Source organism: Mytilus trossulus, chromosome 8, assembly GCF_036588685.1.
Source record: "Mytilus trossulus isolate FHL-02 chromosome 8, PNRI_Mtr1.1.1.hap1, whole genome shotgun sequence".
Taxonomy (NCBI): Eukaryota; Metazoa; Mollusca; class Bivalvia; order Mytilida; family Mytilidae; genus Mytilus; species Mytilus trossulus.
The window spans coordinates 74240678-74267028 of record NC_086380.1 but is presented as its reverse complement, the minus strand read 5'-3'; the positions used below and the strand labels follow the sequence as shown (position 1 = coordinate 74267028).

General features: G+C 33.6%; 1 protein-coding gene across 1 annotated transcript; it reads left to right on the top strand.

Annotated features, from left to right (window-relative positions):
- The first annotated feature begins 574 nt into the window (after positions 1 to 574).
- LOC134681398 (atrial natriuretic peptide receptor 2-like) lies at positions 575 to 26351 on the top strand. Its single transcript, XM_063541007.1, has 21 exons — positions 575 to 890; positions 2128 to 2307; positions 5165 to 5326; positions 6129 to 6385; positions 7676 to 7760; positions 8676 to 8885; positions 10223 to 10310; positions 10963 to 11110; positions 12055 to 12135; positions 12810 to 12887; positions 13526 to 13630; positions 14517 to 14588; positions 15497 to 15662; positions 16306 to 16458; positions 16685 to 16862; positions 17408 to 17548; positions 18365 to 18488; positions 19597 to 19665; positions 20597 to 20965; positions 21545 to 21621; positions 25736 to 26351. The coding sequence occupies exons 1-21, from the start codon at positions 617 to 619 to the stop codon at positions 26154 to 26156; spliced, it is 3438 nt and encodes a 1145-aa protein (XP_063397077.1). The 5' UTR covers positions 575 to 616; the 3' UTR covers positions 26157 to 26351.

The following is a 26351-nucleotide window of genomic DNA, read 5'->3' as shown; positions in this document are numbered from 1 at the left end:
TCAAATATTAAAGGAAAACATGCAATACCTTTGTTGACTTGAGTAAACAATTGGGCATTGTTTATCGTTAAGTATCCTTATACGTAGCCAATTTTGGGTAATCACAGATTAAATTTAACACGTTAGATGATGTGCTGCGTAGAGAGTGACATAACTGGTATCCTGCTCAGCATGGAATCCAGGTTATGATGTAGAAGCCAACATGACTTGACGCGGAATCAATGTAAATAAAAAGAGATATAAAAGATTATCTACTTTGCCCGTGGAATACACAAATTCATTTTAAATTGACTGAACTGGAATTTTTGCGATTTAGTTTATCCTTTATAGTGTCAATGGAATTTAATAGAGAAGTAGGGAGAAATTGGATTATCTTATGTTAACCATTTAAAACTCGTTGTATGCAATTGGAGTTGTCGAAGCAGGCATTTATAACAAGTATATTGCAATTGAAAAAAAAAGTTTCGGTTGTCTTGTAAATATTTGTTAAAAGTTTTGCTAGACGAAAATACCGCAGGTTTATTAAGTGGAGTGTTCAGGTTTTTTTTTGTTTTTTTTTAAACAATTACGAAAAAATCATTGTGTCACTGATTGCACATTTTAGTGGATATTAGCAATGAACTTATCGCTAAAAAACTTATATTATGTTTTGTGTCTCATATCTATTACATGTGGATTTAAAATAGGATTTCTTCTTCCACAAAATTCGACAAATATCAGTCTTCCAAGTTTTAAAACATCAGGAAAAGCTTTCTTGCTAGCTGTATCTCAAACCAGTGCGAGCTATGAATGGCGAGACAGCCAATGTAATGATGCTGAGGCGTTGAATCAGTTCATCAACCTCAATACAAGTCATGTGGACATTATTGTGGGACCCGTATGTCAAGGCGGTAAGTACATATTAGCGGTGGATTCAGGGGGGGGGGCAGGGTCCGAGGGTTGGAACCCCCTTTTTTTACGATTAATGCATTTTGATGGGACATATATGATATAGTTGGAATTCCCCTTATCATGGTTTGGTAACCCCTTTTAAAAATGACTGGATCCGTCCATGCATATTACAGGAATATCGTTTGTGGGGGTGGTGGGAATGGGGAGGGGCAATATTCTAAGGTGGAGGAGACAGGCTTATTCAAGTAAACAACTGTAGTACTATGGATTCATTTATTTTCGTGGATACCAATTTTCGTGGATTGAGGAAAACTTACATGTTCCTGTATATTTGATTTCGTGATTTTGCAGAAATCTGCATACACGTCTATATATCATTTGTTTTTTGTTGAACATTTAATTTCGTGGTTCACCTGGATCCACGAAATCAACGAAAATTGGTATCCAACGAATAATAATGAATCCACATAATCATTTGGGCTTTGATATATTACATTTTATCATGTTTATAATTATACAATGCAAGAATCGGTTTCACAGAGAATATAAAAAAGAAGATGTGGTATGATTGCCAATGAGACAAATATCCACAAAAGACCAAAATGACACAAACATTAACAACTATAGCTCACCGTACGGCCTTCAACAATGAGCAAAGCCCATACCGCATAGTCAGCTATAAAAGGCCCCGATCAGAACCATGTAATGTAATTCATTTTTTACAAATAAATCCAATTAAAATCATTCACACATGACGGATGATGAGACAAAATAAACGCTATGATCTTGTACATATTTTGATGTCGAAAGACCAAACAACTTTTACACCATTTAACTGAGAGAGTGCACAGTACTAGTTGGAACACTTGTCTCTATGATACATTTTGTTTTGTCAGTTATGGTACCTAAATTCAGTTGATGATTGACCAACCCTTTTGACAAGACAATTGGTTAATTGGTGGTTATTTTTTATTCCAGTGACAAATATTTCAAACCTAATCAAGGCGAGTACAATTCACTATAATAAAATAAGAAGGGATCGATTATCTAAAAAATGTTTTTTTTGTGCGAAAGAAATGTAAAAAAATTGAATTGCCACAGGAATAAGACGACATGTTGGATACTGTAAGAATTTTTCATGTCTTAATCATCGTTTCTCATATTACAACTTTAAAACTCAAATCATATTACATAGTTGATATACTTTCGTCATATATTTTTTTTTTTGTATTTTAGCGATCACTTTCGTGGAAAAAATGGCTACTCTGTGGACCATCCCATTTCTGACATGGACTCCAACAGATGAAGCTCTTCATACGGCATCCAAGACCTCGTTAATCAGTACGTTTGGTACTTATCAGGACCTAACCAAAGTACTGGTTACTGTTCTAAAGTACCATCGGTGGAACAATATAGGTCAGTTAATAAACAAATAAGTAAAACAACTTATAAAATCAAAGAAAACACTTTTGGATTGACAGCCAGGCGCGGATCCAGAAGGGGAAGGGGTCCGGGGTTTGGAACCCCCCTTTATTTTAGACGATCAATGCATTTGAATGATGACATCTAGTTGGAACCCCCCTTTGTCCTGGGTTAGGAACCCCCTTTTTAAAATGACTGGATCCGCCCCTGACAGCAGTGCTTGCAACATAAAAGTTCACCTTACGGTACATCCTTAAATTATTCTAAACAGATTATGAATCATACATTTACTTCCTTAATTGCAGAAATGTCAAATGTATTTGAACGGGCGTTGGTTCTGAAGTAGAAATTCATTGTTACCGATAAAGCGCAATTGTTTTATAATGATATTTAATATTGGCTTATCTAATTGTTGTCTTCGATTCTTAAAGAAATCGTCATTACATTAACCATGTTAACGTAGGGCGCGCAGCGCCAATGGAGTCAAAAATGAACGGCGATGTTAACGATACTTATAAAGTTTTAGAAGGATATTGTCCATAACTTGTGCGTGATATTTTCTGACAAATAAGTTTATAATTCAAATTCGGAAGTCGTTGGTTTTTAAAACTTTCTAAAATTTCAGTTTACTTTCTGTTTCTAAAACGTGTAAAAACAACAAATTTAAGGAGCTTATATTTAATCTAAGCAATTCAGTTGAATTATTACTTTAATCCGTAAATGATTTTATCATTAATTGACAATCTTTTCAATATTCCTTTTTTTTTTTATCTGTCCTTGCCAAGGAGATGTATAGTTATAATGGCACTAATCATGTCATTCAATCATATATATAGTTTATTGTTACTCTTTAAAATTGCTAATTGTTGGTTTTGTAAGGTCTCTCAATTTTATTGTCACATAATCTTTATTCTTTGTAATATCATTATGTTTCTTTATATAGTTGACTTGAACATAAGTCTTTAACCCGTGGGATCAACCTTTCGATCTGACGCCATCAGTTATTTAAAATCCATACTGAAACTCATTGTTTTCACTGGCGGATCTAGAAATTTTCATAAGTGGGGCCCACTGGCTGCATAAGAGGGGGCCCACGCCAGTCACGATTCATTGATTCTCTATATAAGCTGGGAAAAGCTGACGTATTTTCCCCCAAAAAAGGGACCGCCCCCCCCCTTAAATCCATCTTCGCTAGCCAAGGTTTACGATCCACTTTCGCTCTCTCACATGAAGAGAGCGAAAGTGGATCGTAACCCTTGGCTAGCGAAGATGCCTTAAATCCGCCTCTGGTTTTTAATCGCGCGTCAGCGAAGCAACAAGCTACTACATAAATTAAATTGCGTAGCATGGACATGTTTCAGAAAATAAAACATTTTCCGTGTAAAGTACGGTACCGCTCCCAAGCCCGGCTAAAGTAGGAGGGAAGCCATTTTCTTTTAAATGGTGCAATCGTTTGTTTTATTTTTGTCGCAAATGATACTATGTAATTTTAAAGCAGATGGAACAAACGCCGATTTGAAGAAAAAATTGTGGCGCAAAAGGATTTCTCCCATTTTTTTTTTAAATATTAAGCGCAATTGTATTCTTTAATTTTGGCGCTAATGACTGTCAATATTTTAAAAGTAGTGGTGTAAAAATGTTATATATAACATTGAGGCAAATGAGTTGTGATAAATGACGTATTTTTTTGCGGCGCAAACAGATTCTTCCAGATATTATATATAAGACTCACTAAACGTGGATCATAAAATATATAAAATATTGAAATATGGGATATCAGCTCTCGAAATGGACCTCCGAAACACCTGTGGTTACTATAAGTGAATATCGTGTTTCGGTGTTGTATTTTTTTTTAACATTTACAGTATGTTAAAATTTTATAATCTATTTAAAATTTGTGTTTGATAAAAATAGGACTATTCTAAATTTTATTTCTAACCTTCGGTTCAAAATTTTAAAAGTTGGATGTCTTCCAAAAAAGTACACTGCTGATCCCGAACATTTTATCAATTTCAGTCATTTAAAAATGAAACACTGTCAATCAGACCTGGCTATGACTTTGAAACTGATCAGTATGAAATTGATTAGGTGATAAAATGTAAATATACAATATGTCACAAATGTTTTGATATTGATAATGAAAATCAAACATTTCTTGTCTTTTTCAAGTATCTTTGTGAATCAGCTGATAGTAAGACGTAAGGGTAACCAGAGAAGAATAAATTAGTTACAGAGTTTATGAAGTACGGAGAGATAGATTATAATATAACTTTCTTGACGCACTAAATCTGTGTGTATTTCTTTGGTAGAAGACATTTCTTTTGAAAGTTCCTTAGTTAGTTTTAATATATGTATAGCAGCTAAAGGAAAAAGTGAGAGGGGGCACCAATGTGATAGCAAGCCAGTGACAGAAATTAGCAAATGAATTTTAGGTTGCTTAAGTCTTAAAAATAGACAAATGTCAAGTTCCGTCTTTATGTTCTATGCAACGTGGCGAGCTCGTTGCTTATTCTTAAAAAACGTTATGAATAAAATAAAATGTTAGAAACAATCAAAGACAAAGGTGCCCCATCATCGGCAACATAAAATTATAAACAAAAACAAAACAAAACAAAAAGCATTGAGATATATGGCTGTTACTGGATTTTTTTTAATGTTTAATTTGTAAAAATCTTGTAATAAGCGGCGAAAGTTGTACCCTTTTCCGCAGTTGAACTCAAGCTTGTAGGTTTCTATAATAACTACTTTGCTGTTAATATTTTTAACAGCAGGGTTAATCCATCAACTATTCTTTTTATATTTTTCTGTATATAGCCCAACAGTTTTTAAAATAGATTTTTACTTTTTGTAGGAATCATAAGTAGCTCCGATGAGATTAGACAGACTTTCTCCAGAGTGATGAATTCAACCTTTCCAAGGTCCAATATTAACATTAGACGTGAAAAAGTTATTTCAAGTTTCACTAGAGGAGAAATGGAGAGTGCCATCTACGACTTAAAGAGCCACATCAGAGGTATAACCAGAGATATACATATAATAAATTTATAGTCTCTGACTCGCATGGATAAAATTCCGGATTTTTATCACCGTTCTGATTTTTTACTAGAATTCTTAGATGAAGCTTTTATATCTCTTGAGCATGTTGAGATATTAAAAAAAATGTAAAGAAAAAAGTGCTTTTTTAGTTATTACCTTTGTATCTTGGATAGTCATAATATGTGCAATGCAGGGACATTGAAACACTGTTATTTTATTGAAAATAAAATTAAATATTTTAACATTTAAAGAAAGGGGTATTTATAAGTTCCATTACAGTAAATACTAGTAGAGTTTTTATCACGTCGTCTTTTATGTCACAGGAAATAATATCAGGATATGATGTTTACTAGTAAGTTACTTTATGTCATTGCTTTGCTTGGCTTAATTTTACACCAAGCAAGTCTGCAGGTCTGCATATCATCATCCTCTGTGTCTGTCACAGCCGACTGCACACTACGTCATAGACTTTTACGAAAAGTTGAAAGCACTTTTCTGCAATTTATCCATCTTGTTTACATAAACTAAACCATCCTAAAGGAAACACTATGCATACTGCTTCTGAATTGATTGGAAGCTATTCTCAAATCCTCACCCTTTGGCGGAGATACCTCTGTGTGTATCTGCTATGAATACATGCAATCATATAATTATTATTATTTTTTTTCTTTTTGGTCAAAATGATGTAGATATTTGAGCGTCTGAACATACATACAAACTAAGCCACTGCAAATTTATATTATGTAAAATTTAATTCTGTTTCTTCTTATATTTTTCAGTTTTTATTCTATCCTTTCCTGAAAAGTACATAGATGATTTTATGAAGGTGGCCTTTGGTAAAGGACTGACCAGTAGTGGACAGTACATATTCATCCATCTGACCTTTGGAGCAGGACTTAACCATACCAGTACCCAGGATGATATATTTAGCTCTTTGTTAGAAGTTGGCCCTGTTTCAACAACATATTCTAAGTTTGAGAATGACTGTAAAAATTTCCTGAAACCAGCAAATCTATCTGTACCTCTTAGCAACCAGGTAAAAGATTGTTCCTGTCAATGTTAATTGTTTTAGCTGAGGGATATTATGTTTTCTGGTCCTTCCATTTCTCTAGCTGTCCATCCGTTTGTTTGTCTGTCCCACTTCAGGTTAAAGTTTTTGGTCGGGTTAGTTTTTGAAGTCCAATCAGCTTTAAACTTAGTACATGTGTTCCCTAAGATATGATCTTTTGAATTTTTAAGCCTAATCAGAGTTTTGACCCTAAAGTCACAGTCCACTAAACATAGAAAATGAAAGTGCTATCAGGGCATCCATGTACCAAGTACACATTCTTATTTATTAATAAATTAACGCCCTGAAAAAAACCCAGAAAATAAATTACCTCAAATTAGAAATCCACTAAATTATTTGTTATACCTGTTTTATACCAGCCCAGTAGTCAGCACTTCTGTGTTGACATGAATATCAATTTTGTGGTCATTTTTATAAATTTTCTGTATACAAAACTTTGAATTTTTCAAAAAACTAAGGATTTTCTTACCCCAGGAGTAGATTACCTTAGCCGTATTTGGCACAACTTTTTGGAATTTTGGGTCCTCAATGCTCTTCAACTTTGTATTTGTTTGGCTTTTTTAACTATTTTGATCTGAGCGTCACTGATGAGTCTTATGTAGACGAAACACGCGTCTGGCGTATAAAATTATAATCCTGGTATTTTTGATAACTATTTACACCACTGGGTCGATGCCACTGCTGGTGGACGTTTCGTCCCCGAGGGTATCACCAGCCCAGTAGTCAGCACTTCTGTGTTGACATGAATATCAATTTTGTGGTCATTTTTATAAATTTTCTGTATACAAAACTTTGAATTTTTCGAAAAACTAAGGATTTTCTTACCCCAGGAGTAGATTACCTTAGCCGTATTTGGCACAACTTTTTGGAATTTTGGGTCCTCAATGCTCTTCTGAGTCTTATGTAGACGAAACGCGCGTCTGGCGTATAATATTATAATCCTGGTATTTTTGATAACTAATTATAATATTTTTTTTTTATTTACTGTTAACTATGTATATAGTTTTTAGATACACCTAATAATTTAAAGAACAGATGTTTTAACATGATATATATATATATATATATATATAGTCTTAAGAAAACCTAAAAAAAAATTGTGCTGTCAAAATAGTTTGAATATGCTAAACAAATATTAAGTAACAGTTATGTGGTCCTACTAATTCAATTAGGTGTTGGTTTCTTTCTTTCAATTTCATATAATACCTGTCTCCTCTTGAAAGCTTTAAATGACTTGATGTCTTTTCTATTTTACAGATAGATGATTTTTCTGCGTATCTTTACGATGCCATTGATATGTTTAACCATCACAATCCAGTTACCATTAGTAAAAACTATTCAGGTACCTATAACTTGTATGAACATTATACTTCTTGTTGTACTGCATTTTGAGTTTGAACTTTCTAGCATAGTAGGTACAGGGGTGGATCCAGCCATTTTAAAAAAAGGGGGAGGAGTTCCAACCCCTGGATCCCCCACTGAGATATAACTTTCAATCTTATTGAAACAGAAAGGCATAAACATGTGAGATATAGGGTCTGGCTTAGGGCAGGGGTGTCATTCAATTCTGTATTGTTTAAGCCATTTAAGCCATTTTTGTCTATTATTTATTTGTTTGCATCATTTTCTGCATTATTGGGCAATAGGCTTAAAATGTTATATGACTATCACATGTTTCTTCTACAAAGACTCACCAGTGACACTTAAATCAAACTAAAAAAGTTTTATACAAAATTATAGAGCAAATGTAGAGCCAAAATTCAATTGGTTTTGCCAAACAGTGAAACCTGGCTTAACCTAATCCTGCATAAACTGAAATCCTGTATAAACGAAACATGTAATTTTGGGGCCCTTTATAGCTTGTTGTTCAGTGTGAGCCAAGGCTCTGTGTTGAAGGCCGTACTTTAACCTATAATGGTTTACTTTTTAAATTGTTATTTGGATGGAGAGTTGTCTCATTGGCACTCACACCACATCTTCCTATATCTATCTTAATCACCGTCATATCAAATTGTATGCATTGTGAACCTGATAAAACCGAACATCGGCCAAAACCGAAAAAAATCTTAAGTCCTGAAGAGGTTCAGTGTAAAAAGGTTTCACTGTACAACTATTGTAGGTAATCTATTCCTCAGATAGAAGAGCTCCTGATTGTCTCTTTTAGATTAAATACAGACAAGCAGATAGACCATTAGCAACCTTCATCGTCAAATATTTTACTCATCCATACTGAGTAGTATTTTCATCTTTATTTTAGGTTATTCCGGCTTTATAGAGAGGTTTGTCGATAACAAAGCCATTAGAAAATATCATGTGACCCATTTTCAACACGGTAGTCATCAGATTGTGGCCAATATAACTAACCTGACAAATTATTGGGAGAATATTGCGGTAGTCTGGAAAGGTGGACATAGACCCTCCGATACACCACATTGTGGATTTTCTGGAGATCACTGCACAAAGGGAAGTATGTATTGCATATATTAATGTTACCAAAAATATGCCCCAACTCAAATTAGAAAACAAATGGTCTAATGTATAACAATATAATTTACCGAAGAGCAATTATGACATACATGAACAAACAACAACCACATGTTTTGCTTTCAAAGTTTACTATCATTTGATAGGATTTACACTTTCATTATTTGGCTTGTCCATTGATTGGTTTATTCCTTTGTTCCTCCTTTATTTGTTAGTTCATTCACCATTTGACGCGCTGTCAGAAAAAGACTTAAGGTGGTACCTAACACTACAGGGAGATAACTCTGTAAAATCAGCATAACGTTTTAATTATGTAGTGTTGTAAAGGGAATAATAAGCTTCTCAATGATTAAAATAGGTGTTTGTCAAACTACTATATAACCAGTGTAATTTTTCTGACAAAACGGTTGGTTCAAAATTTTTGAATTTTTGTATATTTGTTCAAGTGTCAAAGTAAATACTTTGCAAAATTTTATGAAAATTAAACCTTCCAAATTTATTTTAGTGAAAGTGTTGGGTACCACCTTAAGTCTACAGTGACTATTCAGCACATATCAATAATTCATGCCACCCCACCACATTTTCTCATACAAATGTTATGTATACTGTTTACTCATGCTAATTAGAGTTTTCAAACAATTCAACACACATGTTAAACATACATACATGTAGCTATGAGATATATAACTCTCCCCCTGTTTTCAAGTAAGCACATTTAATTTTGTAGGCCTTATAATAAGTATAAGAAGATGTTGTATATTAAGTGCCAATGAGACAACTCTCCATCCAAGTCACAATTTATAAAAGTAAACCATTGTATGGTCTTCAACATGGAGTCTAAATGGCTCACACCAAAGAGCAAGCATATGATTGTAAAGAGCCCCAAAATTGACAAGTGTAAAACCATTCTAATAGGAAAACCAATAGTCTCATCTATATATAGAAAAAGAAGAAACAATAATAATAAACCACATCAACAAAAGACAACCACTGAACATCAGGTATAACTCTCATCAAATTTACAGTTCAATTTCCATGCAAGGAAATTTCAAGTAAGTTGGCTTGCAACATATTATTATCAGTGGTGGAACCAGAAATTTTCATGAGTAGGGGCCAACTGACTGCCTAAGAGGGGATCCAGCTCCGGTCGTGCTCCAGTGATTCTATATATAACCAACCAAAAATTTTCCAAAAAAAGGGGGGGGGGTTGTGTCCCCTTGGACCTCCCCCTAAATCCACCTCTGATTATTGTCACATTATCTTTGCCCTACTTAGAATAACCCATTAACCCAGTGACTTATTTATCATTGTTTATTTCAGAAGATGACAAGTCAGCAGTAATAGCTGGTTCCTGTGTTGGTGTAATATTAGTCCTTACGATATGTATCACAGTTATCATATTATATAGGTATAGTCACTGATAATTATGATAATCATTGAGATATTCCATGTTTTACAGCTAATTTCCTAATGCATGTAAAGCAAAACTTGGGTTGGCTTGCTTGCTTTGTTTGTATAATTGCTTATACAAGCTTTTTAAATAAGATTGACATCTTTAAACAGTGTATATAGGCATAGTTTAACCTGTATATATAATATTTGAATTTAATTGTGTGTTATCCAACTGATTGTACAATATAAAAAAAAAGCAAGCAAGCTAATTAAAGTCTTGCTCTTCATGCTTTAGGAAATTAGCTGTAAACTGTAAGCAGATATAATAGCATTTAGTTAAATTGACACTTTTTGTGGATCATGTACCAGTACTACATGGATGATCATTCTGATAATTGGTATACTTGTGGATTTCTTAGGTAAAAGTGAAATTATAAATTTCATAAAGATTTAATCAGAGACATATAATACAACATGTCTCAGAATCTGGTTTAACGAAGTAACTGTAAGCTTGTGATAAAAACCCAAAATCAAATATTTTTCACAATGCAATTTTTCCTTAATCTACAAAATTAAAGTGATACATAAAAATAAAACTACAATTTAAAAAAAAAACTTGCAGAACTTTCAGGAAAAAAGGAGTTGATGAAGTTTTTTAATATTTGTAGAAAATTTCGCTTTGAGAAGGAACTGATGGGAATGTTATGGAAAGTAAATCAAAATGAAATCAAACTTAGAAAGAAAAATGGAACAGCAACTGTAGTCCCTGCTCAGGTCAAAGGTCAAATTCATCCAAAGAAAAAACTTGTCAGAATGGTAATTATAATAGTTTAAAGCGTCTTGACAAATGATAGTTACTTTTGGAATAATTGCTTCATTTAAATGAAATCAGAGATGACTTTTTTTTAAAATAACTTTTCTTGTCTCACAATTCTCAGAATATTTAAACTTTTTTAAAATGTTGAAAAATCTCACTCCTAAATTTAACCACACTTTTAGTACTTTAAGATTTGAACTACATCTTCCTCATACCTGCCAACATTTCAAAATACTAATGTTTTTTTTATATGCAAAATGGCGTTGGCAGTCTCCAAAAATGTTAACCCTTTCCTCCATTGACATTTTTTTTTGCATACTTGATTTGCATAGGATTTTTCAATTAAAGGCTAAAAATATGCTTTAAAGAATAAACAAATTGTGAAAAACAACTTTTTTTAAATTCAAGTTAGATATTCATATGAATATCCTTTTCATATTGGATACAAATTTCATTACGTTTGAAGCAGACACTTTGTAGTCAAAGCGTTCCAACTGAGGTACTACACAGGCGTCAAAAGGCGTCATGATGGCGTAAGGGGTGGCGTCAAAAGGCGTCACTATGGAGGAAAGGGTTAAAGGGGACTTTATATTCATTTTAACATTGTTCATTTGCCGCTTCATACTTTTACAATCCTATACCCGTGGTAAAATTGATTGTTTTGTTTTAAATTGTGGACAAAATTGCTCTTTCAAAATTTCCATAAGGGAGACTATATGGGGAAATCCTCCTAAAACAGTTGGCAGCTATGCTTCCTCTTACAAACATTTCTGGAATTGCTAACTAAAATATTCATTACAGAAAATTAAAAAAAAAGTATATTAAAGACCAAAGAACAAGTATTTAGTTAGGAGTTATATTTATACACTAAAAAGAAGCATCATGAACTCACAATGTTTTTGTGCACATAGGATTATTGAAAACCTTTCATTATGTTTTATAGGAAACAAGGAATACCTTGGGTTTTGGATCGTCTGTGAGTTTAGACAGAAATTTATTGTATACACCTATAGGTAACTACAAGGTGAGTCAAATTGAATTGCATAAATTCAGACTTTGGTTAAGAATTTTTATGATTGTGAAAATTGCAGTTGGATAGATTTCCCAAATGTATAAACATTAATTGCATATTAAATTTTGATAGCAGTATCTGTAGGCACCATTGAGATAGAGCTTCAGAATTAAAATAAAGGGGGGAGGAGGTAACAACAGGGAGACATTAGAAAAGAAATTGGTAGAAAGATCTATGCTTTAGCTAAACATATTAATTTGTATTTCTATTAAGAGAGTTGGGCTGGGACCATGCCCCCTTAATCCACCTCTGCTATTTCCTGAAACAGCAATCAAGATCTTAGACTTTATGTCCATTGCTCAACATTGATAGGTACTGTAGTATAATTGCATGGTAAAATTTCTGACTTAACAATAATTATGTAAAGATTGAAAAGTTCTTTATGAATACAATTTCCAACCTTTGAAACCTCTATAATATTTCTATGGCAATCTCTGAAATTTTTTTAATAAATTTTTATTATTTGTTAGCTGTTTAACAGATTTTGATGATTATATTGTGATTTTTTAAATTTTTTTTTCAAAAAAAAAAATGAAATAATTTCTAGCAATGTGAAAAGTATATATGTAAATAACATGGAAATAGATATTAACAAAAATCTGTTCATGTATCTTATTTCCACATAGGGAACAGTTGTTGCAGTAAAAAGTATACAAAGAAGATCTATACGACTGACTAGAGAAGTTCTCAGAGATTTAAAAACTGTAAGTTGACAAATTTACACCTGTGCGGACTAGGAACTATTTTGTTTTAACAATGTACTTCTTTCTAGTAATATTGTTCTGTTTTTACCAGCCTGATTGGGTGCTACATCTTACAAAGTCTATCCAAATTAATTGTGGAAATAAACTCATCATAGATACCAGGACTAAATTTCATATATAAGCCAGACGCGCATTTCGTCTACAAAAGACTCATCAGTGATTCTCGAAATAAGATGGTGCTAGGGGCAGTCTTTAACTTGAAGTGTGAGAGTTTTTTTCCGTGTTGAAGGCTCAATGTGATTTTGAGATGAAGAACAGCAATAAATGTGCTGTTTCTTTGCTTTTCGTGTGTTTTTTGGTTGCACGTGTACTGATTTTGTGTCATAAATAGATACCCATATCCTGTTTTTCTTTTGTACATACAGAGTCTTAACTGTTGGATTTTCTTTCTTTTTAATAATTATACATGGAATTTTTTTATACTTAATTTAAAATGGAAATGTTTTATAATACCTTTTTATATATTTGTGCTTTATAATGTTTATAATATATTTTTTACTTCATAGATTCATCCATTAACATAAAAACAAACATTAAAAATAATTTAATGCTATCTGAAATGAAATTTCATTTTTCAGTTAAGAGAATTACAACATGACAACTTGAACCCTTTCGTAGGAGCAAGTTTAGAGCCAAACAATAGTTATATACTTACAAGATACTGTTCTAAAGGAAGTCTACAGGTAGTGTTCTTTATGGAATATATATATTTTATATAATTATTTTCTGTGACTGTATCTTACATTAATTTGTAGGATCCTTTACTATAGATAATTTAGCTGATCTGTAACAATAACATCTTCATGCCTTATATATCATGTACTGTAGTACGCCGCTAGATTAAAACTGACGTGGAAAGGTAACATATGCCCACCGAAAGCTCTTTTTTTGAGAGCCCAGGTGGTCGTGTGGTCTAGCGGGACGGCTGCAGTGCAGGCGATTTGGTGTCACGATATCACAGTAGCATGGGTTCGAATCCCGGCGAGGGAAGAACCAAAAATTTGCGAAAGCAAATTTACAGATCTAACATTGTTGGGTTGATGTTTAGACCAGTTGTATATATATATATATATATATATAACTCCTGAAATCTTATAAAGTTAATACTTAGTTTGGATTGACTTAAAATTCATGACAATATTATTTGCTATTATAATGAGGGAGAAGTACTGATCCCAAAATCCTGACCTTAAAAACATGAAATCCCGAAATCCTGTGCTTAAAAAACACGAAATCCTGAAGTCCTGAAATTCCAAAAAAAAGGATTCCCATATCCAGATAGGGTCAATCCCAAAAATCCCAGGCTTAAAAACACCCAATCCGGGAGTCCTGATAAAGGTCCTATCCCCCCTCTATAATTAAAATCAAATTGAAAGTAAGTTTTTATTTTACCTCTATAGTATTTATTCAGCTTACAACAATGTACAACTGTCTAGTGAGAGATTGTGTTATTTTTAAAAACGATATTCCAGTTACTGTTAATAGTAAACTGTGAGACATTATTTAGTATAGAAAAGATTCAACATTTATAGAAATGTAAGTATATAAGGATTTGTTTTTATTTTACAGGATATTTTGGAAAATGATGACATAAAATTGGATTGGATGTTCAAAATGTCTTTTGCAATAGATTTAGCCAAGGTTTGTGTCTTTGTGAAATTTGATTATCTCCCCTTTTTAAAAAATCTTTGGTTTTTCAGAATTGATTGCATGAGGAAAGGAAGGCACTTCTTTTAAAATATGAGATATCTTTACCATTTATCAAAAGAAATTTAATTTTATTCCTTGCAATATAAGATAAGAAAAATCTTATCCATACATACATTTCTGGACCAGACCTTACATTTTTACTTGTCAATCACACATAAAACCACATGGTTGAAAATTTAACAATTTTATTGGTGGAGAAAACTATAGCTTTTTGTTGCACTACAATTTTAGGAGTACAGATTTAAAACTTTCAAAAATAAAAATTGAGAATGGAAAAGGGGAATGTATCAAAGAGACAACAACCCTACCATAGAAAAAAACAACAGCAGAAGGTCACAAACAGGTCTACAATGTAGCGAGAAATTCACGCACCCAGAGGTGTCCTTCAGCTGGCCCCTAAACAAATATATACTAGTTCAGTGATAATGAACGCCATACTAATTTCCAAATTGTACACAAGAAACTAAAATTAAAATAATACAAGACTAACAAAGGCCAGAGGCTCCTGACTTGGGACAGGCACAAAAATGCGGCGGGGTTAAACATGTTTATTAGATCTCAACCCTCCCCCTATACATCTAGCCAAAGTAGAAAAGTAAATGCATAACAATACCTACATTTAAAATTCAATTCAAGAGAAGTCCAAGTCTGATGTCAGAAGATGTAACCAAAGAAGCATGGAGGGATGTAATTTGTTCTTGGAAGATTTTTAATAGTCATATCTTCATTTTGATTTACCTGAATCTATAACTAAATTTGATAGTTTGATTAAAGTTTATCAAAATATTTAACTTAGTTTTTGAATGTTTAGTTAATTCTTAATATTGTTTTACCCAAAGGGAATGGAGTTTTTGCACAGAAGCCATTTACGTTCCCATGGCAATTTGAAGTCCAGTAACTGTGTTATTGATAGTAGATGGGTGCTGAAAATAACTGATTATGGTGCAATAACTTCTCAGCCTGAGGAACCAAGTGAAGAAATAGGGGAACATGAATTCTATAACAGTAAGTCTGAATAGTATAGTCATAGTTTTGTATCATTTATGTTTTTGAAAATAAAGAAAAAAGAAGATTATTTAGAACTAATCTTGATTAAATTTGATTGATAGTAAATTTAGAAAATGTTAATTAGTATTGCAAAAGTTAAAAATCACAGTTTAAATACTGATAACATTTTTTGTATGCAAGAATTACGGAAATATCAATAAAAAAATCTGGCATTTTGTCTATTCTTAAAAAAAAACCAACAAAAAATGCCTTCAAAAATTTTAAGTCCACTAATATAAATATCATAGATATAGGAAGATATGTTGTGAGTGCCAATGGGACATTTACTCTCCATCCAAATAACAATTTATAAAAGTAAACCATTATAGGTCAATGTACGGCCTTCAAAAAGGAGCCTTGGCTCACACCAAACAACAAGCTATAAAGGGCCCCAAAATTACTAGTGTTAAACCATTCAAACCGAAAAAACCAACTGTCTAATCTATATAAAAAATGTTTATTTGTTTTATCATCTTATATTACATTTTAAGGATAAAGTTTAAACATTGCACACAGTTGCAGTGATCCCAAGTAATGGAAATTGAAAAATGAAAATAAAAAGCTAATAATTACTGTATTATATTTTTGTTTTCTTTCCCAGGAATGTTATGGACAGCACCAGAACTTTTAAGGCAACATAAACAAGATACTAAAGGGACACAGAAAGGAGATGTTTACAGCTTTGGAATCATAATTCAGGAAATATTGCTGAGGTGTACTCCATATTATTTCAATAATGTCAGCTCATCTAAAGGTAAGGGAGATAATAATCTTGCATGTTTGAACAAATATTCAATTATCTCCCATGACAGCTGGGGGAAGACTTTGAGCATACAATTGTAAGGTAATATTATAAGTTATAATTAGAATTGTTTTTGTTTTAAAGTCAAATATCATCTCACTCTTACAAAAAAAAAAACTACAAATGGCTTTCAGATATATCGACCATGATTCTATAAATGTATATGTATATCTTATAGAGATTATAAATCGTGTGAGGAAAGGTGAGGATCCTCCGTATCGTCCACTGATACCAGATAATAGTAACATCCCAGACAAGGCCTACAATCTGATGACAAACTGTTGGAATGAGAATCCTGACTTTAGACCAGACTTCAGTAATATCAGAAAGAAACTTATAGATCTCAATGGTGGAAAGTAAGTTGATTTTATTCTAATTTTATAGTTTAAACACTCGAGTGCACCTGCACAAGTGGGGTTAAAACTCACAACCTTAGTGTTGATTGGCAAGTGATTACAATAGTAACTACTTAGACCACTAAGCCACCAACGTCCCTAGCAAGTAAGACATCAGTTTTATAAAATAAAACACAGTTTTGAGTTTTATTTCTTGCAATATTCTTATTGTACAAAAGTTCAGTTGTAGAAACATTCATCATTAAAAACAGTGTTTTTGATAGACAAAATGGTATTTTCAGGTACACAGATTGTTTTTAACTTTGAGCACAAAGCATATGAAAAATTTGTAATTGGTTGAAAGTTTGAATTTGAGGTTCACTAGTACCCATGAAATCCACAAAAATTGGTATCCAATGAATAATAAACAACCCACAGTACTTTTACTCGGAAAGAATAAAAAAAAGGAATATAATGATACTTTAAATTGAGATTCAGAATTTTTGTTTGCAAATACAATTGGAAAGTTGAACTTAAAGAATTGTTCATATTTATATCTCTCCTAGGAAAACGAATATAATGGACAATATGATTCACATGTTAGAAGCCTATAGTAATAACTTAGAGGCTCTCGTGTCAGAGAGAACAGAAGAATTGGCCAGAGAGAAACAGAAAACGGATGTATTATTGTATCAAATGTTACCGCCGTAAGTTGAACTAAATATAGAAATTACCAATTTACACAATTTACAATTCTAAACCAGTTGTTTGTTTATTAATTATGAGAAGAAAAAGATCTTGTTAGAACTTGTTATACAAGAGATCAATTTTCAATGCCATTACTTTTTTTTACATTCAGAAGACATTCACTTATGACTTCATATATGATGTTAAAAAGAGAGAAGTCCATCAATCAAAATCAATACTCAGAACGAAAGAAAATCAGTTGTCTACATAACATAAATAATGAACAACACAAATCACTTCAAAAACCAGGGATGAACTTATGTGCCTTACTATAGGCACCTCCGATATTACTCATTGCTAGAAACAAAGTGATATTATCACATACCGTATTGTCACTGGGTGTCGTTTGGTACGTGTTGCAATCTTGGAAAAGAGGAAGTTGGTTGTATTTAAGGAATGACTGTAATATTTTTTCTGTCTGTGAAGAAATAACATTAAAAATTTGGTGCACACTGAATAACGTGCGTAGCGGGTTATTTAACAAGTGTGCACCACATTTTTTATGTTATTTCGAATAGACAGAAAAAATATTACAGTTATTTCTTATAATTTAATTCTAAATTCCATTTTGAAACCGTAGGAAACCATGAAAAAACGTTGATGACATCACGGTCACATGACTAAATTATGTCTATGGGCTCATAACAAAATAACGTCAGCCAATCAGAAGACGTGTTACATCCAAAATTAAATTATAGACTGATCATTATCATATTGTGGATAATGGTATTTTAAAAATTGCATCCAATTTATCCTTTAATGTCAATTTCTTATAGGTCTGTTGCTGAGCAGCTTAAGAGAGGGGAGTCAGTTTTACCAGAAACATATGAAGAAGTGTCTATATTCTTCTCTGATATAGTGGGGTTCACCACCATCTCAAGTACCAGTGAACCATTAGAGGTATGTAAAACGGAGACAATTTGCAAAATTGTTTTCAAGGAGGATATAAGATTTAACTATTTTTCCACACAACACATGTCAATATGATATATATGTTTTACAATTGAAACTATGCAAAAACAAAGAGATGATGAAAGAAGCAGAAGATACCAATGGGTTATTCATAAGTAGAAATAAACTTATGAATTTTGATGTATACTTAGGGGAGTAGGGGTAGATAAGGTTCAATATTTTGCTGTACATAAAATGAAACAATGCTAAATCTTGATAAAAAAAAATTACCAAGTTTTCCTCACTTTCAATTTGTTGTTCTTTTCTGTCAGTGAAAAGGGATGTTTCAAGTATTTTTTTTTTATTACATTTCTCAAAAAAACCTTTTCAAACTCTTTATAGTATTAATAACTGCTGGTTATACAGTTACATTACTTCTTTTTCTTCTTTTCTATGCCACTGTTATATGCAGTAAATTTTAAAACTGTTTAGTAACATAAATAAAGGACATTAAAGACAACAACACCCATCAATTACCGCATGGGTATTAATTTATTGTGGTCGACATGTTTCGCCAACAAGCGTGGCGTCTTCAGGACAATATTATACATGAAATCAAACAGTGAAGTACAAATTTTGTGATTGTGTGGTTCGCCGAACAATAGAGGTTGTTATGACGACGTTATAGATATAAATAGAAAGTGAAAGTTAAATAAGAATAGTATAGTTAAAAGAGAAAGTTAGTCAATAAAGTTATTAACGATGTGGTTATCTGCTATTCTTGCACGTCTGTTTAGTGGTCCTCATAGAAGTTTCTAGTGGTAATATTGTAGAAATGATGGAAGTAGCTCATAAATTGTATAATATTGTCCTGAAGACGCCACGCTTGTTGGCGAAACATGTCGACCATGCGGTAATTGATGGGTGTTGTTGTCTTTAATGTCGTTTATTTGCTTTTATAGTGAAAGACAACTGTGAATACCGTGGTATCCACTGGCTATTACCCAACCACACGATAACCACTTCAGGTGTTGGTTTCACCATTATCCAAGTTGATGTTTAGTAGCATGTTAGAACTCTAACATTACCAATTGTAATACATCTATATCTTTTGTAGGTAGTTGACCTTTTGAATGACCTGTATACAACCTTTGATGAGATTATAGCCAAGCATGATGTCTACAAGGTATTGTATACACCCTTCCTATTGTGAATTCTTTTATTTTCATTGAATTCAAAAATTGTGGTTTTATAAAAATTTGCAATTTTGAGGGTACTGTGAATTTATAATTATCTTGGATAATTTTTTCGTGGGATATAGAAAAAAAATGCATTTTCCTAAATTTTAATTTTCTGATTTTTCTAAAGTCTTTTACCGTCTCAAAACATGCTTTTAACTTTTTTAATTTTACAAATAACAAGATGCACTTATTTTTATAATTAGTTGTGTTTTTCTGAGAGAAATAAGGGCAAAAGTCTACTTGTTAACATTTAAAATCAAAATGTTAATCCTTTCAGATAAAGTTGTAGACCAAAAGCAAATTTGCAAAAAATCTTTAGTCAGACTAGACGAAATGATAATATCCTTTCATTACTTGTCAAATACCTTTATATTGATGAAACAAAACAGACTCTTCATAAATTTGGTCGCCATAAAAAAAAAATTGACATTTATTCGAAAGTATTTGTTCAAGCCTCACAAAGAGTAGAGAAACTTGTGTTCATTTATTTCACTTAATTCACTTATAAAATCAATTTGAGTTTACAAAGCAATAACTAAATTAGTAAGTTGTAACAACAAATTAAGGACTGAAAGTATATAAACATAATATTAAGTTACATGAATTTGAGGTGCAATTACTGCATAAGTAAGCCGCCTACCAAAACCAATACATTGTAACAACAAGTTGTTACTTTGTTTCATTCAGTTTTGTATGACTGAAAGTGTAGTTAGATGCTGTGAAGTTAAATATCAATGAGACAGTATCCTAACAATACAATACAACAAAACACAAACTTCTTGAGGTCAATATATTGTGTAACAATATTCAATAATTGATAATTGTCAATACATGCAAGCTGTAAGTCACACAGTACATTGAATTATTTAACAACAGGTTGAGACTATTGGAGATGCTTACATGGTAGCCAGTGGCCTGCCTCGAAGAAATGGGAAAAGGCATTCAGGAGAAATAGCCAACATGGCATTAGATCTCCTCAGTGGAATCACAAACTTTAGTATTCGCCACATTCCAAATGATAAATTACAATTACGTATAGGTCTCCACATGGGACCGTGTGCTGCTGGAGTTGTGGGCCTTACTATGCCTCGTTACTGCCTGTTTGGGGACACTGTAAACATGGCTTCAAGAATGGAATCGACGGGGAAAGCCTTACATATTCATACAAGTGCTGCCATGAACACAGCGTTAGAGGAACTGAAATGGGGTTTCATGATGATGGAGAGAGGGATCATTGATGTTAAGGTTGGTTTTCAGCTTAAACCTCAGTAGATATTAAGAAAACAAAATATGATAAGAGTTGCATTGACTTCTATGAATTTGATTTGAATGAGCATCTCTGTTTAATGTTTTGAATAACCTACATGCATGTCTACATAAGCCATACACATTTATAGAAGAACAGTAAACATATGAATACATGGCTGTCCATGGCTACTAGCTACTATACCACAAGGCCAGTTATTGAGCGTATTAGGTTTCATATGAAAATAAATTACAAAATTACACTCAAACAGAAAAATTGGCACAAATGATGTAAAAGCTGTGATAGTTTGATTAAATTAGTGGTTTGAAACTCCACTTCTAACTTTTTGCCATAGCATGGTAATAAGTTTTTATTAGATGAGGAACCACATAGCTTCCAGAGAGAAACAATTGGCTCTCACTGAGAAGACAGCACTTAAAGTTTTAGATTTTTTTAAATTTTTGTTAAAGGGTCAAAGTAAATACTTTGATAAAACTTTATGAAAATTAAATGTGCCAACTTAATTTTGGTGAAAGTGTTGGGTACCACCTTAACTTGTATATTTTTTCGTTCTCCAGGGTAAAGGTTTACAGAAAACTTATTGGTTGATAGGGAAGACTGGGTATAACAAACCTGTACCGAAGACCATAAGGAGGTATGTACCATAGAAGGGGGTCTGGCAGGGTATAATAAACCTGTACCAAAGACCATAAGAAGGTATGTACCATAGAAGGGGGTCTGGCAGGGTATAATAAACCTGTACCAAAGACCATAAGGAGGTATGTACCATAGAAGGGGGTCTGAACAGGGTATAATAAACCTGTACCAAAGACCATAAGGAGGTATGTACCATAGAAGGGGGTCTGGAGAGGGTATAACAAACCTGTACCGAAGACCATAAGGAGGTATGTACCATAGAAGGGGGTCTGAACAGGGTATAATAAACCTGTACCAAAGACCATAAGGAGGTATGTACCATAGAAGGGGGTCTGGAGGTATAACAAACCTGTACCAAAGACCATAAGAAGGTATGTACCATAGAAAACAGGGTATAACAAACCTGTACCAAAGACCATAAAGAGGTATGTACCATAGAAGGGGGTCTGGAGGTATAACAAACCTGTACCAAGGACAATAAGGAGGTATGTACCATAGAAGGGGGTCTGGAGGTATAACAAACCTGTACCAAAGACCATAAGAAGGTATGTACCATAGAAAACAGGGTATAACAAACCTGTACCAAAGACCATAAAGAGGTATGTACCATAGAAGGGGGTCTGGACAGGGTATAATAAACCTGTACCAAAGACCATAAGGAGGTATGTACCATAGAAGGGGGTCTGGAGAGGGTATAACAAACCTGTACCGAAGACCATAAGGAGGTATGTACCATAGAAGGGGGTCTGGACAGGGTATAATAAACCTGTACCAAAGACCATAAGGAGGTATGTACCATAGAAGGGGGTCTGGAGGTATAACAAACCTGTACCAAAGACCATACTGTACCAAAGACCATTAGAAGGTATGTGCCATAGAAAGGGGTCTGGAGGTATAACAAACCTGTACCAAAGACCATAAGAAGGTATGTACCATAGAAGGGGGTCTGGAGGTATAACAAACCTGAACCAAAGACCATAAGAAGGTATGTACCATAGAAGGGGGTCTGGAGGTATAACAAACCTGTACCAAGGACAATAAGAAGGTATGTACCATAGAAGGGGGTCTAGAGGTTTAACAAACCTGTACCAAAGACCATTAGAAGGTATGTACCATAGAAAGGGGTCTGGAGGTATAACAAAACTGTACCAAAGACCATAAGAAGGTATATGCCATAGAAAGGGGTCTGGAGGTATAACAAACCTGTACCAAAGACCATAAGAAGGTATGTACCATAGAAGGGGGTCTGGACAGGGTATAATAAACCTGTACCAAAGACCATAAGGAGGTATGTACCATAGAAGGGGGTCTGGAGAGGGTATAACAAACCTGTACCGAAGACCATAAGGAGGTATGTACCATAGAAGGGGTCTGGACAGGGTATAATAAACCTGTACCAAAGACCATAAGGAGGTATGTACCATAGAAGGGGGTCTGGAGGTATAACAAACCTGTACAAAAGACCATACTGTACCAAAGACCATTAGAAGGTATGTGCCATAGAAAGGGGTCTGGAGGTATAACAAACCTGTACCAAAGACCATAAGAAGGTATGTACCATAGAAGGGGGTCTGGACAGGGTATAATAAACCTGTACCAAAGACCATAAGGAGGTATGTACCATAGAAGGGGGTCTGGACAGGGTATAATAAACTTGTACCAAAGACCATAAGGAGGTATGTACCATAGAAGGGGGTCTGGAGGTATAACAAACCTGTACCAAAGACCATACTGTACCAAAGACCATTAGAAGGTATGTGCCATAGAAAGTGGTCTGGAGGTATAACAAACCGGTACCAAAGACCATAAGAAGGTATGTACCATAGAAGGGGGTCTGGAGGTATAACAAACCTGTACCAAGGACAATAAGAAGGTATGTACCATAGAAGGGGGTCTAGAGGTATAACAAACCTGTACCAAAGACCATAAGGAGGTATGTACCATAGAAGGGAGTCTGGAGAGGTATAACAAACCTGTACCGAAGACCATAAGGAGGTATGTACCATAGAAGGGGTCTGGACAGGGTATAATAAACCTGTACCAAAGACCATAAGGAGGTATGTACCATAGAAGGGGGTCTGGAGGTATAACAAACCTGTACCAAAGACCATACTGTACCAAAGACCATTAGAAGGTATGTGCCATAGAAAGGGGTCTGGAGGTATAACAAACCTGTACCAAAGACCATAAGAAGGTATGTACCATAGAAGGGGGTCTGGACAGGGTATAATAAACCTGTACCAAAGACCATAAGGAGGTATGTACCATAGAAGGGGGTCTGGACAGGGTATAATAAACCTGTACCAAAGACCATAAGGAGGTATGTACCATAGAAGGGGGTCTGGAGGTATAACAAACCTGTACCAAAGACCATACTGTACCAAAGACCATTAGAAGGTATGTACCATAGAAGGGGGTCTGGAGGTATAACAAACCTGAACCAAAGACCATAAGAAGGTATGTACCATAGAAGGGGGTCTGGAGGTATAACAAACCTGTACCAAGGACAATAAGAAGGTATGTACCATAGAAGGGGGTCTAGAGGTATAACAAACCTGTACCAAAGACCATTAGAAGGTATGTACCATAGAAAGGGGTCTGGAGGTATAACAAAACTGTACCAAAGACCATAAGAAGGTATGTGCCATAGAAAGGGGTCTGGAGGTATAACAAACCTGTACCAAAGACCATAAGAAGGTATGTACCATAGAAGGGGGTCTGGAGGTATAACAAACCTGTACCAAAGACCATAAGAAGGTATGTACCATAGAAAACAGGGTATAACAAACCTGTACCAAAGACCATAAAGAGGTATGTACCATAGAAGGGGGTCTGGAGAGGGTCTACCAAATACAGAATAACTCGGAACAAAAACAAAAGAATATTCACTATAAAATTTACAAATAAAGAGTTGTGAAATATAGCAAATAGAGAATAATGGACAAAAAAGAATTAAAGAATTGAAAAAAAATAATGTAAAAAAAATTCACAATACAGAAAGGACGACTCCTCAATAGCTATAGACTGTTATTGAAAATTTCACAACAAACTAAATTGTGTGACTAACATACTACAGATAGTCATTGGAAAATATATTTAAAGAATCACCAAGTCTTGCAAGTATCTAAAAAAAAGTGCAAATTCCTTTGTGTTTAAGTTGGTTTTCATACAGGTCTAATCTGTTTATTTGGAATAGAATTGTTAAAAATTAACTTCTTAAAAAAAGGAGGAAATAAGAACTGTTTTCATTGCGAGTTTCAATGTTGAATTTGATTGTTAGTAAAAACAATGTGAAGTTTTGAAATTATAGTTTAAACACTTAAAATAATATAAGAATATATATGTATAAATAACAATATATATAATATCTCCATGCCTTATATATCATGTACTGTAGTACGACACTAGATTAAAACTGACGAGGAAAGGTAACAGGATGCCATCGAAAGCTTTATATTTGTGAAGCCCAGGTGGTCGTGTGGTCTAGCGAGACGGCTACAGTGCAGGCGATTTGGTGTCACGATATCTCAGTAGCATGGGTTCAAATCCTGTTGAGGGAAGAAAAAAAAAATGCGAAAGCAAATTTACAGATCTAACATTGTTGGGTTGATGTTTAGACAAATTGTATATACATAATGTACACAGCCATGTATCACCATTATTGCTGGTGATCCGATGAACAAATCTGTTGTAGAGTTATCACTGATTCAGACGTACTTATGAATATAATTATTTTCTGTGACTATATCTTACATTAATTTGTAGGATCCTTTACTATAGAGAATTTAGCTGATCTGTAACAATAACATCTCCATGCCTTATATATCATGTACTGTAGTACGTCGCTAGATTAAAACTGACGAGGAAATATAACAGGATGCCATCGAAAGCTTTATATTTGTGTGCTACTGTGCAGGCGATTTGGTGTCACAACATCTCAGTAGCATGGGTTCGATTCCCAGCGAGGGAAGAACGAAAAATTTACGAAAGCAAATTTACAGATCTAACATTGTTGGGTTGATGTTTAGATGAGTTGTATATATATATATATATTTAGGTTGTGTAGCATTTTGTTATACTACAGAACAGTACATTGTGACTTTAAATTTCAGATTGCAAGCCAAGTACAAGAAAGCCCTAGCTGAAGGTCGCCCTGCTTCCCCTACAGAATCACATATCTCAGCAGGGGACCAGAGTGATAGCATGTATGGCAGTGCTTTCCGTAAAACATCTCTAGCTGTACGCTTTATCAGGGCCCTTTCTACTGAAAGTATTCCAGGAGAATCAAGGTCAATGTCAGAGTTGACTGTGAGAGACCTTAATTTGTCATGTGATAGTATGGAGGATCCAACTAGTCCTGACCGGTTAAGTCCAGTTCTGTGGAAACCATTAAAACGAGTTAAGAAAGACAATGAAAAGTCATCAAAATCAGAGAAAATAGAAAATGGTGCTAAAAATGGTAGTGATGGTGATTCACCTAAAGACAGAACAAGAAAATATGCATTTGTTATACCAAAAATAGAAATAACATGATAGTCATTAAATTGTGTATAAATTTTTTTTAAATCCGTCCATAAAATTATAATGGCAGAAATTGAATTATTATAATTGGGAAATAATTGTTATAAAAATTATCTGTCAATGTCAATTTAAATTTTATATAATTTTTATATGAACATGTTTTTGCTACAAATCGAAGAAAACTTTATATTAGATATTCTTATAGAA

What these genes read in the sequence shown, in the direction of transcription:
- LOC134681398 (XM_063541007.1), top strand. Translation starts at nt 617, where the DNA reads ATGAACTTATCGCTAAAAAACTTATATTATGTTTTGTGTCTCATATCT. An exon ending in CTTAAAGAGCCACATCAGAG is followed by an intron (nt 5,327 to 6,128) that starts GTATAACCAGAG and finishes TATATTTTTCAG; the next exon opens with TTTTTATTCTATCCTTTCCT. An exon ending in TTGCAATAGATTTAGCCAAG is followed by an intron (nt 14,589 to 15,496) that starts GTTTGTGTCTTT and finishes TTTTACCCAAAG; the next exon opens with GGAATGGAGTTTTTGCACAG.